The 16,771-nt window shown below is 48.2% G+C and overlaps 1 protein-coding gene across 5 annotated transcripts in view; it reads left to right on the forward strand.

Moving 5' to 3' along the window:
- The first annotated feature begins 300 nt into the window (after positions 1–300).
- Positions 301–16,771, forward strand: part of PWWP2A (PWWP domain containing 2A) — a 50,287-nt gene continuing 33,816 nt past the window's right edge. For 4 of the 5 annotated variants that reach the window (XR_005447695.1, XM_038739938.1, XM_038739940.1 and 1 more), the window contains exon 1: positions 301–478. Coding sequence is in view for 3 of the 5 variants with exons in the window: in XM_038739938.1 (XP_038595866.1) it covers positions 318–478 (161 nt within the window). In the remaining 2 variants the exon portion in view is untranslated. Of the gene's footprint in view, positions 479–10,060; positions 10,074–16,771 lie in introns of those variants that run through there. The other variant, XM_038739939.1, reaches the window with a different exon arrangement.

Consider the following 16,771-nt stretch of genomic DNA (forward strand, 5'->3'; position numbering starts at 1 on the left):
GGCGACCAACCGCCAGGCCCCGAGCCGCGGGCCCAGCCAATAAGGAGGAGAGCCCGCCCCCCCCCGGGCCCCGCCCCCCGCCGGAGGGGCGGGCCAATGGCAAGTTCGTTCCCCGGGTGGGCGGGACCGGCGGGGCGGAGGACGGACGTCGGGGCGAGCCAATGGGAGGGCAGGGCGGCGGCGCGCAGCCAATGGCGGGCCGGGGGGCGGGCCCGGGAGCCCGCGCCGCCGCGCCGCCTCGGCGAGGCGGCGGAGGAGAAGGCGGAGGGAAAATGGCGGCCGTGGCGGCTGAGGCGGCCGGGGGGCCGCCGCCCGTGATGGAGGAGGAGCCGCCGCCGCCATCGCCCGCGGCGGCCCAGCTGACCCCCGGCTCTGAGGTGCGCGTCACGCTGGACCACATCATCGACGACGCGCTCGTGGTGTCGTTCCGCCTCGGGGAGAAGCTCTTCTCGGGGGTCCTCATGGACCTGTCCAAAAGGTATCGACACCCCCCCCCCCCCCATAACAATTATAATAATAACGGACGGGATGAAGCGCTTCCTAGGCGCACAACACTGTTCTAAGCGCTGGGGAGGTGACCTCCCCAGCGCTTAGAACAGTGCTTGCGCATGGGAAGCGCTTTCCCAGCGCTTAGACCAGTGCTTTCCACACAGTAATTGCTTTTGCCAGCGCTTAGAACAGTGCTTTGCACACAGTCAGCGCCTAGAACAGCGCTTTGCACACAGTGAGCGCCTTTGCCAGCGCTTAGAACAGTGCTTTGCACACAGTCAGCGCTTTTGCCAGCGCTTAGAACAGTGCTTTGCACATAGGAAGTAGTTTTGCCAGCGCTTAGACCAGTGCTTTCTACATAGTAAGCGCCTTTTCCAGCCATTAGAACAGCGCTTTGCACACAGTAAGCACTTTTGCCAGCAATTAGAACAGTGCTGGGCACATAGTAAGCGCTTTTGCCAGCGCTTAGACCAGTGCTTTGCACGCAGGAAGCGCTTTTGCCAGCGCTTAGACCAGTGCTTTCCACATAGGAAGCGCCTTTTCCAGCAATTAGAACAGTGCTTTGCACACAGTGAGCACTTTTGCCAGCGCTTAGGACAGTGCTTTGCACACAGTAAGCACTTTTGCCAGCGCTTGGAAGAGTGCTTTGCACATAGGAAGCGCTTTTGCCAGCGCTTAGCACAGTGCTTTGCATGCAGGAAGCGCTTTTGCCAGCGCTTAGAACAGTGCTTTGCACACAGTAAGCACTTTTGCCAGCGATTAGAACAGTGCTTTCCACACAGTAAACGTCTTTTCCGGCGCTTAGAACAGTGCTTTGCACACATTGAGCGCTTTTGCCAGCGCTTAGAACAGTGCTTTGCACATAGCCAGCGCTTAGCACAGTGCTTTGCACACAGTAAGCGCTTTTGCCAGCGCTTAGAACAGTGCTTTCCACACGGTAAGCGCCTTTTCCAGCAATTAGAACAGTGCTTTGCACACAGTAAGCACTTTTGCCAGCGCTTAGAACAGTGCTTCGCACATAGCCAGCGCTTAGAACAGCGCTTTGCACGCAGGAAGCACTTTTGCCAGCGCTTAGAACAGTGCTTTCCACATAGTAAGGGCCTTTGCCAGCGCTTAGAACAGTGCTTTGCACACAGTAAGCGCTTTTGCCAGCTCTTAGAACAGTGCTTTCTACGTAGTAAGCGCCTTTCCCAGCTCTTAGAACAGTGCTTTTTACGTAGTTAATGCTTTTGCCAATGCTTAGCACAGTGCTTTGCACACAGTGAGCACTTTTGCCAGCGCTTAGAACAGTGCTTTCCACATAGTAAGCGCCTTTTCCAGCAATTAGAACATTGCTTTGCACACAGTAAGCACTTTTGCCAGCGATTAGAACAGTGCTTTCCACATGGTAAGCGCTTTTTCCAGCGCTTAGCACAGTGCTTTGCACACAGTAAGCACCTTTGCCAGCGCTTAGAACAGTGCTTTGCACATAGCCAGCGCTTAGAACAGCAGTTTGCACATAGTAAGTACTTTTGCCAGCGATTAGAACAGTGCTTTGCACGCAGGAAGCGCTTTTGCCAGCGCTTAGAACAGTGCTTTCCACATAGGAAGCGCTTTTTCCAGCGCTTAGAACAGTGCTTTCCACATAGTAAGCGCTTTTTCCAGCGCTTAGAACAGTGCTTTGCACATAGTAAGCACTTTTTCCAGCAATTAGAACAGTGCTGTGCACATAGTAAGCGCTTTTGCCAGCGCTTAGAACAGTGCTTTGCACACAGTAATCGCTTTTGCCTGCGCTTAGAACAGTGCTTTGCACATAGTAAGCACTTTTTCCAGCAAAGCTGTGCACATAGTAAGCGCTTTTGCCAGCGCTTAGACCAGTGCTTTGCACGCAGGAAGCGCTTTTGCCAGCGCTTAGAACAGCGCTTTCCACATTGTAAGTGCTTTTGCCAGCGCTTAGAACAGTGCTTTGCACATAGCCAGCGCTTAGAACAGCGCTTTGCACAGAGTAAGCACTTTTTCCAGCGCTTAGAACAGCGCTTTGCACATAGTAAGCACTTTTTCCAGCAATTAGAACAGTGCTGTGCACATAGTAAGCGCTTTTGCCAGCGCTTAGACCAGTGCTTTGCACGCAGGAAGCGCTTTTGCCAGCGCTTAGAACAGCGCTTTGCACATTGTAAGTGCTTTTGCCAGCGCTTAGAACAGTGCTTTGCACATAGCCAGCGCTTAGAACAGCGCTTTGCACACAGTAAGCACTTTTGCCAGCAATTAGAACAGTGCTGTGCACATAGTAAGCGCTTTTGCCAGCGCTTAGAACAGTGCTTTCCACATAGGAAGCGCTTTTGCCAGCGCTTAGAACAGTGCTTTGCACATAGGAAGTAGTTTTGCCAGCGCTTAGACCAGTGCTTTCTACATAGTAAGCGCCTTTTCCAGCCATTAGAACAGCGCTTTATACACAGTAAGCACTTTTGCCAGCAATTAGAACAGTGCTGGGCACATAGTAAGCGCTTTTGCCAGCGCTTAGACCAGTGCTTTGCACGCAGGAAGCGCTTTTGCCAGCGCTTAGAACAGTGCTTTCCACATAGTAAGGGCCTTTTCCAGCGCTTAGAACAGTGCTTTCCACATGGTAAGCGCATTTTTCAGCAATTAGAACAGTGCTTTGCACATATTAAGCACCTTTTCCAGCGCTTAGAACAGTGCTTTCCACATAGTAAGCGTCTTTTCCAGCGCTTAGAACAGTGCTTTGCACACAGTAAGTACTTTTGCCAGCGCTTAGAACAGCGCTTTGCACACAGTAAGTACTTTTGCCAGCGCTTAGAACAGCGCTTTGCACACAGTAAGCACTTTTGCCAGCAATTAGAACAGTGCTTTGCACATAGGAAGCGCTTTTGCCAGCGCTTAGAACAGTGCTTTCCACATTGCAAGTGCTTTTGCCAGCGCTTAGAACAGTGCTTTGCACATAGTAAGCGCTTTTGCCAGCTCTTAGAACAGTGCTTTCTACGTAGTAAGCGCCTTTCCCAGCTCTTAGAACAGTGCTTTCTATGTAGTAAGCGCTTTTGCCAGCGCTTAGAACAGTGCTTTGCACACAGTAAGCACTTTTGCTAGTGCTTAGAACAGTGCTTTCCACATGGTAAGCGCCTTTTCCAGCAATCAGAACATTGCTTTGCACACATTGAGCACTTTTGCCAGCGCTTAGAACAGTGCTTTGCACATAGCCAGCGCTTAGAACAGCGCTTTGCACACAGTAAGCACTTTTGCCAGCAATTAGAACAGTGCTGTGCACATAGTAAGCGCTTTTGCCAGCGCTTAGACCAGTGCTTAGCACATAGGAAGCGCTTTTGCCAGCGCTTAGGCCAGTGCTTTGCACATACGAAGTACTTTTGCCAGCGCTTAGAACAGTGCTTTCCACATAGTAAGCGCCTTTTCCAGCAATTAGAACAGTGCTTTGCACACAGTAAGCACTTTTGCCTGCGTTTTGAACAGTGCTTTGCACATAGGAAGCGCTTTTGCCAGCGCTTAGAACAGTGCTTTCCACATAGTAAGGGCCTTTTCCAGCTCTTAGAACAGTGCTTTCCACATGGTAAGCGCATTTTCCAACAATTAGAACAGTGCTTTGCACACAGTAAGCACTTTTGCCACCGATTAGAACAGTGCTTTCCACATGGTAAGCGTCTTTTCCAGCGCTTAGAACAGTGCTTTGCACACAGTGAGCACTTTTGCCAGCGCTTAGAACAGTGCTTTGCACATAGCCAGCGCTTAGAACAGCGCTTTGCACACAGTGAGCGCTTTTGCCAGCGCTTAGAACAGTGCTTTGCACATAGCCAGCGCTTAGCACAGTGCTTTGCACACAGTAAGCGCTTTTGCCAGCGCTTAGAACAGTGCTTTGCACACAGTAAGCACTTTTGCCTGCGTTTAGAATAGTGCTTTGCACATAGGAAGCGCTTTTGCCAGCGCTTAAAACAGTGCTTTGCACACAGTAAGCACTTTTGCCAGCGCTTAGAACAGTGCTTTCCACATGGTAAGCGCCTTTTCCAGCGCTTAGACCAGTGCTTTACACGCAGTAAGCACTTTTTCCAGCGCTTAGAACAGTGCTTTCCACATAGTAAGGGCCTTTTCCAGCTCTTAGAACAGTGCTTTCCACATGGTAAGCGCCTTTTCCAGCGCTTAGAACAGTGCTTTGCACACAGTAAGCACTTTTGCCAGCGCTTAGAACAGTGCTTTGCACATAGCCAGCGCTTAGAACAGCGCTTTGCACATAGTAAGCACTTTTTCCAGCGCTTAGAACAGTGCTTTGCACACAGTAAGTGCTTTTGCCAGCTCTTAGAACAGTGCTTTCTACGTAGTAAGCGCCTTTCCCAGCTCTTAGAACAGTGCTTTCTACGTAGTAAGCGCTTTTGCCAATGCTTAGCACAGTGCTTTGCACACAGTGAGCACTTTTGCCAGCGCTTAGAACAGTGCTTTCCACATGGTAAGCGCATTTTCCAGAAATTAGAACAGTGCTTTGCACACAGTAAGCGCTTTTGCCAGCGCTTAGAACAGTGCTTTGCACATAGCCAGCGCTTAGAACAGCGCTTTGCACACAGTAAGCGCTTTTGCCAGCGCTTAGAACAGTGCTTTCTACGTAGTAAGCGCCTTTCCCAGCTCTTAGAACAGTGCTTTCCACATAGTAAGCACTTTTGCCAGCTCTTAGAACAGTGCTTTGCACACAGTAAGCACTTTTGCTAGCGCTTAGAACAGTGCTTTCCACATGGTAAGCGCATTTTCCAGCAGTTAGAACAGTGCTTTGCACATGTTAAGCGCCTTTTCCAGCGCTTAGAACAGTGCTTTCCTCATAGTAAGCGCCTTTTCCAGCGCTTAGAGCAGTGCTTTCCACACAGTAAGCCCTTTTGCCAGCGCTTAGAACAGTGCTTTGCACATAGCCAGCGCTTAGAACAGCAGTTTGCACATAGGAAGTACTTTTGCCAGCGCTTAGCACAGTGCTTTGCACACAGTAAGCGCTTTTGCCAGCTCTTAGAACAGTGCTTTCTACGTAGTAAGCGCCTTTCCCAGCTCTTAGAACAGTGCTCTCTACGTAGTAAGCGCTTTTGCCAATGCTTAGAACAGTGCTTTGCACATAGGAAGTACTTTTGCCAGCGCTTAGACCAGTGCTTTCCACATGGTAAGCGCCTTTTCCAGCAATTAGAACAGTGCTTTGCACACAGTAAGCACTTTTGCCAGCGATTAGAACAGTGCTTTCCACGTGGTAAGCGCCTTTTCCAGCAATTAGAACAGTGCTTTGCACACAGTAAGCACTTTTGCCAGCGCTTAGAACAGTGCTTTCCACATAGCCAGCGCTTAGAACAGCAGTTTGCACATAGTAAGTACTTTTGCCAGCGCTTAGAACAGTGCTTTGCACATAGGAAGCGCTTTTGCCAGCGCTTAGAACAGTGCTTTCCACATTGCAAGTGCTTTTGCCAGCGCTTAGAACAGTGCTTTGCACATAGTAAGCGCTTTTGCCAGCGCTTAGAACAGTGCTTTCCACATAGTAAGGGCCTTTTCCAGCTCTTAGAACAGTGCTTTCCACATGGTAAGCGCATTTTCCAGCAGTTAGAACAGTGCTTTGCACATATTAAGCGCCTTTCCAGCGCTTAGAACAGTGCTTTGCACACAGTGAGCACTTTTGCCAGCGCTTAGAACAGTGCTTTGCACATAGCCAGCGCTTAGAACAGCGCTTTGCACAGAGTAAGCACTTTTGCCAGCGCTTAGAACAGTGCTTTGCTCATAGTAAGCACTTTTGCCTGCGTTTAGAACAGCGTTTTGCACATAGGACGCGCTTTTGCCAGCGCTTAGCACAGTGCTTTGCACACAGTATGCGCTTTTGCCAGCTCTTAGAACAGTGCTTTCTACGTAGTAAGCGCCTTTCCCAGCTCTTAGAACAGTGCTTTCTACGTAGTATGCCAATGCTTAGAACAGTGCTTTGCACATAGGAAGTACTTTTGCCAGCGCTTAGACCAGTGCTTTCCACATAGTAAGCGCCTTTTCCAGCAATTAGAACATTGCTTTGCACACAGTAAGCACTTCTGCCAGCGATTAGAACAGTGCTTTCCACACGGTAAGCGCTTTTTCCAGCGCTTAGAACAGTGCTTTGCACACAGTAAGCACTTTTCCAGCGCTTAGACCAGTGCTTTCCACATAGTAAGCACTTTTGCCAGCGATTAGAACAGTGCTTTCCACATGGTAAGCGCCTTTTCCAGCGCTTAGAACAGTGCTTTGCACACAGTGAGCACTTTTGCCAGCGCTTAGAACAGTGCTTTGCACACAGTCAGCGCCTAGAACAGTGCTTTCCACATGGTAAGCGCATTTTCCAGCAATTAGAACAGTGCTTTGCACACAGTAAGCGCTTTTGCCAGCGCTTAGAACAGTGCTTTGCACACAGTAAGCGCTTTTGCCAGCGCTTAGAACAGTGCTTTGCACGCAGGAAGCGCTTTTGCCAGCGCTTAGAACAGTGCTTTCCACATAGTAAGGGCCTTTTCCAGCGCTTAGAACAGTGCTTTCCACATGGTAAGCGCATTTTCCAGCAATTAGAACAGTGCTTTGCACATATTAAGTGCCTTTTCCAGCGCTTAGAACAGTGCTTTCCACATAGTAAGCGTCTTTTCCAGCGCTTAGAACAGTGCATTGCACACAGTAAGTACTTTTGCCAGCGCTTAGAACAGCGCTTTGCACATAGTAAGCACTTTTGTCAGCAATTAGAACAGTGCTGTGCACATAGTAAGCGCTTTTGCCAGCGCTTAGAACAGTGCTTTCCACATAGTAAGCGCTTTTGCCAGCGCTTAGAACAGTGCTTTGCACATAGGAAGTAGTTTCGCCAGCGCTTAGAACAGTGCTTTCCACATAGCGCTTTTTCCAGCAATTAGAACAGTGCTTTGCACACAGTAAGCGCTTTTGCCAGCGCTTAGAACAGTGCTTTGCACATAGCCAGCGCTTAGAACAGCGCTTTGCACATAGTAAGCACTTTTGCCTGCGTTTAGAATAGTGCTTTGCACATAGGAAGCGCTTTTGCCAGCGCTTAGAACAGTGCTTTGCACACAGTGAGCACTTTTGCCTGCGTTTAGAACAGTGCTTTGCACATAGGAAGCGCTTTTGCCAGCGCTTAGACCAGTGCTTAGCACATAGGAAGCACTTTTGCCAGTGCTTAGGCCAGTGCTTTACACACAGTAAGGACTTTTGCCAGCGCTTAGACCAGTGCTTTACACATAGTAAGCGCCATTTCCAGCGCTTAGAGCAGTGCTTTACATGCAGTAAGCGCTTTTGCCAGCGCTTAGAACAGTGCTTTGCACACAGTAAGCGCTTTTTTTCAGCGCTTAGACCAGTGCTTTGCACACAGTAAGCACTTTTGCCAGCGCTTAGAACAGTGCTTTGCACATAGCCAGCGCTTAGAACAGCGTTTTGCACAGAGTAAGCACTTTTGCCAGCGCTTAGAACAGTGCTTTGCACACAGTAAGCACTTTTGCCAGCGCTTAGAACAGTGCTTTCCACATGGTAAGCGCCTTTTCCAGCACTTAGAACGGTGCTTTGCACACAGTGAGCACTTTTGCCAGCGCTTAGAACAGTGCTTTGCACATAGCCAGCGTTTAGAACAGCGCTTTGCACAGAGTAAGCACTTTTGCCAGCGCTTAGAACAGTGCTTTCTACGTAGTAAGCGCTTTTGCCAATGCTTAGAACAGTGCTTTCCACATAGTAAGCGCTTTTGCCAGCGCTTAGAACAGTGCTTTCCACATAGTAAGCGTTTTGCCAGCGCTTAGAACAGTGCTTTGCACATAGCCAGCGCTTAGAACAGTGCTTTGCACATAGTAAACACTTTTGCCAGCGCTTAGACCAGTGCTTTGCACATAGTAAGCGCTTTTGCCAGCACTTAGAACAGTGCTTTCCACATTGTAAGTGCTTTTGCCAGCGCTTAGAACAGTGCACATAGTAAGCGCTTTTTCCGGCAATTAGCACAGTGCTTTGCACGCAGGAAGCACTTTTGCCAGCGTGTAGAACAGTGCTTTGCACATAGGAAGCACTTTTGCCAGCGCTTAGGCCAGTGCTTTACACGCAGTAGGCACTTTTGCCAGCGCTTAGAACAGTGCTTTCCACATGGTAAGTGCATTTTCCAGCGCTTAGAACAGTGCTTTGCACACAGTAAGCGCTTTTGCCAGCGCTTAGAACAGTGCTTTGCACACAGTAAGCGCTTTTGCCAGCGCTTAGAACGGTGCTTTGCACACAGTGAGCGCTTTTGCCAGCGCTTAGAACAGTGCTTTGCACATAGCCAGCGTTTAGAACAGCGTTTTGCACAGAGTAAGCACTTTTGCCAGCGCTTAGAACAGTGCTTTCTACGTAGTAAGCGCTTTTGCCAGTGCTTAGAACAGTGCTTTCCACATAGTAAGCGCTTTTGCCAGCGCTTAGAACAGTGCTTTCCACATAGTAAGCGTTTTGCCAGCGCTTAGAACAGTGCTTTGCACATAGCCAGCGCTTAGAACAGTGCTTTGCACATAGTAAACACTTTTGCCAGCGCTTAGACCAGTGCTTTGCACATAGTAAGCGCTTTTGCCAGCGCTTAGAAGAGTGCTTTCCACATTGTAAGTGCTTTTGCCAGCACTTAGAACAGTGCACATAGTAAGCGCTTTTTCCGGCAATTAGCACAGTGCTTTGCATGCAGGAAGCACTTTTGCCAGCGTGTAGAACAGTGCTTTGCACATAGGAAGCACTTTTGCCAGCGCTTAGGCCAGTGCTTTACACGCAGTAGGCACTTTTGCCAGCGCTTAGAACAGTGCTTTCCACATGGTAAGTGCATTTTCCAGCAATTAGAACAGTGCTTTGCACACAGTAAGCGCTTTTGCCAGCGCTTAGAACAGTGCTTTGCACACAGTAAGCGCTTTTGCCAGCGCTTAGAACAGTGCTTTGCACGCAGGAAGCGCTTTTGCCAGCGCTTAGAACAGTGCTTTCCACATAGTAAGGGCCTTTTCCAGCGCTTAGAACAGTGCTTTCCACATGGTAAGCGCATTTTCCAGCAATTAGAACAGTGCTTTGCACATATTAAGTGCCTTTTCCAGCGCTTAGAACAGTGCTTTCCACATAGTAAGCGTCTTTTCCAGCGCTTAGAACAGTGCTTTGCACACAGTAAGTACTTTTGCCAGCGCTTAGAACAGCGCTTTGCACATAGTAAGCACTTTTGTCAGCAATTAGAACAGTGCTGTGCACATAGTAAGCGCTTTTGCCAGCGCTTAGAACAGTGCTTTCCACATAGTAAGCGCTTTTGCCAGCGCTTAGAACAGTGCTTTGCACATAGGAAGTAGTTTCGCCAGCGCTTAGAACAGTGCTTTCCACATAGTAAGCGCTTTTTCCAGCAATTAGAACAGTGCTTTGCACACAGTAAGCGCTTTTGCCAGCGCTTAGAACAGTGCTTTGCACATAGGAAGCGCTTTTGCCAGCGCTTAGCACGCAGGAAGCACTTTTGCCAGCGCTTGGAACAGTGCTTTGCACGCAGTAAGCACTTTTGCCTGCGTTTAGAACAGTGCTTTGCACATAGGAAGCACTTTTGCCAGTGTTTAGAACAGTGCTTTGCACATCATGGACCTGTCCAAAAGGTATCACTTCGGGAGCGGGGCGGGGGGTGTTCGCGCCGCCTTCCATCTACCCCTTCTCATAAGAATAGTAATAATAATAATGGTCTTTATTAAGCGCTTACTATGCGCTTGCACATAACACTTTTGCCAGCGCTTAGAACAGTGCTTTGCACGCAATAAGAACTTTTGCCTGCGTTTAGAACAGTGCTTTGCACATAGGAAGCGCCTTTTCCAGCGCTTAGAACAGTGCTTTGCACATAGTAAGCGCTTTTGCCAGCGCTTAGACCAGTGCTTTGCACGCAGTAAGCACTTTTGCCAGTGCTTAGAACAGTGCTTTGCACATAGTAAGCGCCTTTGCCAGCGCTTAGAACAGTGCTTTGCACATAGTAAGCACTTTTGCTAGCCCTTAGAACAGTGCTTTGCACATCACGGACCTGTCCAAAAGATACCACTTCGGGAGCGGGGCGGGGGACTTCCGCATCACCTTCCGTCTCCCCCTTATAACAATAATAACAATAATAATGGCCTTTATTAAGCACTTACTATGTGCTTGCACATAGTAAGCGCTTTTGCCAGTGGTTAGAACAGTGCTTTGCACGCAGTAAGCACTTATTCCAGCGCTTAGAACAGTGTTTTGCACACAGTAAGCACTTTTGCCAGCGCTTAGAACAGTGCTTTGCACCTAGTAAACGCTTTTGCCAGCGCTTAGACCAGTACTTTGCACATAGCACTTTTGCCAGCGCTTAGACCAGTGCTTTGCACGCAGTGAGCACTTTTACCAGCGCTTAGAACAGTACTTTGCACATCATGGACCTGTCCAAAAGGTATCGCTTCGGGAACGGTGTGAGGGGAAGAGGGGGTCCCAGCTGCCTCCCATCTCCCCTTTCTCATAATAATAATAATAATAATAATGGTCTTTATTAAGCGCTTAGAACAGCGCTTTGCACACAGTGAGCACTTTTGCCTGCACTTAGAACAGTGCTTTGCACATAGCACTTTTTCCAACACTTAGAATAGTGCTTTGCACACAGTAAGCGCTTTTGCCAGAGCTTAGAACAGTGCTTTGCACACACTAAGCCCTTTTGCCAGCGCTTAGAACAGTGCTTTGCACATCACGGACCTGTCTAAAAGGTATCGCCTTGGGAGCCGGGGGAGGGGCGGGGAAGGGGGGGTCCGCACCGCCTTCCATCTCCCCCTTCTCATAAGAATAATAATAATGGTCTTTATTAAGCGCTTACTATGTGCACTGCACATAGTAAGCGCTTTTGCCAGTGCTTAGAACAGTGCTTTGCACACAGTAAGCGCTTTTTCCAGCGCCTAGAACAGTGCTTTCCACATGGTAAGCGCATTTTCCAGCAATTAGAACAGTGCTTTGCACACAGTAAGCACTTTTGCCAGCGCTTAGACCAGTGCTTTGCACACAGTAAGCAGTTTTGCCAGCGCTTAGAACAGTGCTTTGCACATAGTAAGCAGTTTTGCCAGCACTTAGAACAGTGCTTTGCACATAGTAAGCGCTTTTTCCAGCGCTTAGAACAGTGCTTTGCACATAGTAAGCGCTTAATAAATGCCATTATGAAAGGTGATCAGGTGGACAGTCTTCATCCCCATTTTCCAGATGAGGGAACTGAGGCCCAGAGGAGTTCAGTGACTTGCCCAAAGTCACCCAGCTGACAAGTGGCAGAGCTGGGATTTGAACCCCTGACCTCTGACTCCAAAGCCCGGGCTCTTTCCACTGAGCCACGCCGCTTCCCCTCCTCCCCTTCCCCATCCCCCCGCCTTCCTTCCCCTCCCCACAGCACCTGTATATATGTTTGTACTCTATTTTATTTGTACATATTTATTAGCCCAGTGCTCTGCACACAGTTAGCGCTCAATAAATACGGTTGAATGAATGCATTTTATTTTGTTAATAAGTTTTGTTTTGTTGTCTTTCTCCCCCTTCTAGACTGTGAGCCCGCTGTTGGGTAGGGACCGTCTCTAGGTGTTGCCAACTTGGACTTCCCAAGCGCTTAGTCCAGTGCTCTGCACGCAGTAAGCGCTCAGTAAATACGATTGAATGAATGAATATCGTGGCTCAGTGGAGAAAGCGTCAGAGGTCATGGGTTCGAATCCTGACTCTGCCACATGTCTGCTGTGTGACCTTGGGCAAGTCACAACTTCTCTGAGCCTCAGTTACCTCATCTGTAAAGTGGGGTTGACGACTGTAAGCCCCATGTGGGACAACCCGCTTACCTTGTATCCTCCCCAGCGCTTAGAACAGTGCTTTGCACATAGTAAGCGCTTAACAAATGCCATCATCATCATTATTATTATGTGTTGCCAACTTGTACTTCCCAAGCGCGTAGTGCAGTGCTCTGCACACAGCGCTCAATCAATGCGCCTGAATGATTGAACAATAATAATAATGATGATGGCCTTTATTAAGCGCTTACTATGTGAAAGCACTGTTCTAAGCGCTGGGGAGGTTACAAGGGGATCAGTCTTCATCCCCTTTTTCCAGATGAGGTCACTGAGGTCCAGAGAAGTGACTTGCCCCAAGTCACCCAGCTGACAATCGGCGGAGGTGGGATTTGAACCCATGACCTCTGACTCCCAAGCTGTGGCTCTCTCCACTGAGCCACGCTGCTTCTCTGAATGAATGAATGAATGAATGAAATGAATGAATGAATGGTGCCCTCCCCGGGCCGGGAGGGTCAGAGAGTTGGCCCGCGCCCCTCGAGGAGCCAATGTGGTTGTTCCCCCCTTCTCCCTGTCCCTTCTCCTCCTCGTCCTCCTCCGCCGTCCCCCCTCTCCGGGGGCGATGGAAGCGGGCTCCGGGCGGTGGAGCCCTGTATATATATATATACCTCTATAGATGATGATGATGATGGCATTTATTAAGCGCCTACTATGTGCAAAGCACTGTTCTAAGTGCTGGGGGAGATACAAGGTGATCAGGTTGTCCCACAGGGGGCTCACAGTTTTAATCCCCATTTTCCAGATGAGGTAACTGAGGCACAGATGTATATATATGCCCCTATATGCCTGCATATATGTACATATACGCCTGCATATATGTACATATATGCCTTCATATATGTATATATGCACACATATGCCTGTATATATGTATATACATACACACATGCCTGTATATATGCATATATGTGCACATATGCCTGTATATATGCATGCATATGCACATATATGCCTATATATGTACATATGCATATATGTGCATATATGCCTGTATATATGTATGCACATGTACATATATATGCCTATATGTGTACATACATGCCTATATATGTACATATATGCCTATATATGTACATACATGCCTATATATGTACATATATGCCTATACATGTACGTATATGCCTGTATATATGTACACATATGCCTATATATGCACATACATGCCTGTATATATATGTACACACACGCCTGCATATATGTACATATATGCCTGTATATGTGTGCATGTGTGCCTGTATATGTGTGCATATATGCCTGTATATATGTATATATGTATACATGTTTGTGCATATTTATTACTCTGTTTTACTTGTACATATTTATTCTATTTATTTTATTTTGTTAATATGTTTTGTTTTGTTGTCTGTGCCCCCCCCCCGCCCCCTTCTAGACTGTGAGCCCACTGTTGGGTAGGGACCGTTTCTCTACGTTGCCAACTTGTGCTTAGGAGAAGCAGCATGGCTCAGTGGAAAGAGCCCGGGCTTTGGAGTCACAGGTCATGGGTTCGAATCCTGGCTCCGCCACATGTCTGCTGTGTGACCTTGGGCAAGGCACTTAACTTCTCTGAGCCTCAGTAACCTCATCTGTAAAATGGGGATGAAGACTGTGAGCCCCACGTGGGACAACCTGATCACCTTGTATCCCCCCAGCGCTTAGAACAGCGCTTTGCACATAGTAAGCGCTTAACAAATGCCATCATTATTATTATTATGTGGCGGAGCCGGGATTAGAACCCATGACCTCTGACTCCCAAGCCCGGGATCTTTCCACTGAGCCACGCTGCAGACCGTGAGCTCGTTGTCGGGTAGGGACCGTCTCTGTCTGTTGCCGACGTGGATTTCCCAAGTGTTTAGTACAGGGCTCTGCACACAGTAAGCGCTCAATAAATACGATTGAATGAATGAAGGAAAGGTGCCGGACGGCCCACGCTTTCCCAGGGGAGCCGGCTAGGCCCCACCACTGCGTCGCCCGCACTCATGGATTTGCGCCCTTTCTCTAATTCCCCCCACACCACTTTAGTAATAATAATAGTCATGGCATTTGTTAATGCTTTACTTTGTGCCGAGCACTGTTCTAAGCGCTGGGAGAGGATACAAGGTGATCAGGTTGTCCCCCGGGGAGCTCAACATCTTCATCCCCATTTTACAGGTGAGGGAACTGAGGCCCAGAGAAGTAAAGTAGTAATAATAATAATAATGGCATTTATTAAGCGCTTACTGAGTTCAAAGCACTGTTCTAAGCGCTGGGGAGGCTACAAGGTGATCAGGTTGTCCCCTGGGGGGCTCCCAGCCTTCATCCCCATTTTACAGATGAGGGAACTGAGGTCCAGAGAAGTGGAGTAATGATAATAATAATAATGGCATTTATTAAGTGCTTACTATGTGTGAAGCACTGTTCTAAGCGCTGGGGAGGATACAAGGTGATCAGGTCCCATGTGGGGCTCCCAGTCTTCATTCCCAATTTCCAGATGAGGGAACTGAGGCCCAGAGAAGTGAAGTGACTTGCCGAAAGTCACGCAGCTGACAACTGGCAGAGCCGGGATTTGAACCCATGACCTCCGACTCCCAAGCCCGGGCTCTTTCCACTGAGCCATACCGCTTCTCTGTACACACCCTTCCTTTTATTTCTCTCTACTCTTATGCGCCTTCCCCTCCAGACTGTAAGCTCCTCCTGGGTAGGGAAGTCGGTTACATTGTACTCTCCCATGCGCTCAGTGTGGTGCTCGGCACACGGTAAGCGCTCGGGAAATACCGTGGATCGATGGATTGGGAGGGGCTCCGAAACCAATCCATCCCCAACACTTCCCACACCAATCCATCCCCAACACTTCCCTCACCTTCGGGAGGTAGGGGACGAATCGGATTCCAAACAATTGTCTTGGCAACGGGATGCGTTGTTAGGGCAAACTTTCTATGGCCGCGTAATTTCCAGGAACGGATTTGTACTTTTTCTGCACTTTTTAACCGGCTTTCAAGAAAGCGGGATTGGGAGGGAGATGGTGAGGATCTAACTTGCCGAAAAGACAAATCCCGGGATTCGATCCATAAGGATGATTCTGGTATTTATAAAGCAGTTACTATCTGCTGGGCACCGTACCAAGCGCCGGGGTGGCTACGAGCAAATTGGTTGGACACAGGATCTGTCCCATGTGGGGATCGCAGTCTTGCTTCCCATTTTACAGATGAGGTGACTGAGGCAGAGAGAAGCGAAGTGACTTGCCCAAGGTGACGCAGCAGGCAAGGGGAGCGAGGGTTAGAATCCATGGCCATCTTACTCCCAGACTCGTGCTCTAGCCACCAGTTAATTCCGATTGAGGATGAGGCAGTGGAGGCTTGCAGTGCACAATTGGTTCCACAAATTTATCCAGGCCGGCACACAGTGTATCTTAGTTGGAAAACCAGTGCTTATTTGCACTCACAAAGGTAAAGCAGGTGATTGATTGCGAGTCCCGAGCTAACTTCCCTTTTTATTCCCTTCTTTTGCAGATCTGAAGTGCAGAGCTTCACATTCATTGCTCTCCATTCTATTTCCGGCAACAGCATACACCCCTCGAATAGAATAATCACCATCTCCTAAACGGCTCCTTTCGTCTCCTTACCTTCCCACTAAAAAGCCCTCCAACATTTGAAACTCTGCATGGTCTTATTTTAAAATTAAGATGAAGCAAAATTTATTACCCGATAAATGGAGATATAAAGTGTACTCTTGAAATACTGAAGAATTAAAGCAGTAGAGTACTTTGAGAACTATGCCGAGAGTCCTCCCAAATGTTCAGTTGACACTACTACCTCTTCACAAGCTTATTTCCGTTGTTTATTATTCAGTTGTCGTTTTTAGGGACGGAAGGTTTTAGTTCAAATAAGCTATTACAGTTTTAGACTCATTTGCTGTTTGGTAGAAGCAGTAGTAGTGTGTATGCTTTTGAGACAAACAGAATAGAGAGTCAGTGATTGTGAGAGTCTGGACTTAAAATTTGCAAAAGGAAGGAGCAGGAGGTAAGTTCAATCATGGAAATGGGACGGAGACCCCATTGCTGTTTGATATTTCAGTTTTGCGGAAGGGGAGCTGTCTCCATCCTCGGTTTGCTCCATGTGTTCGGCTTGATTTCTCCTAGTAGGACAAATCACAGATTCCTATTGCTCCCTAGTCAATCAGTCCGTTGTATTTATTGAACACTTACTGTTCTAAACACTGTCCTAAGCACTTGGGAGAATCCAGTACAGCACAGGTGGTAAGCAACACAGTCTTCACTGGAAATTCACTGGTCATTTGGCCACCTTCAAGTAAGCCGTACCTATTTTTCATTTTTTAGAGAAAGAATCTAGCAGAAAATCATATTTTGAGGAATCTCTTAAGAATATCCGTGTTTTAATCCATGGTATTTTCTCTTCAGTGACTACACTGTAGTAGTCGCTCTAGATTGTAAGCTCATTAAGGACAGGGAACATGCCTGCACAGTCTGTTGTACTCTCCCAAGCGCT

Source organism: Tachyglossus aculeatus, chromosome X1 (assembly GCF_015852505.1).
Source record: "Tachyglossus aculeatus isolate mTacAcu1 chromosome X1, mTacAcu1.pri, whole genome shotgun sequence".
Lineage (NCBI taxonomy): Eukaryota > Metazoa > Chordata > Mammalia > Monotremata > Tachyglossidae > Tachyglossus > Tachyglossus aculeatus.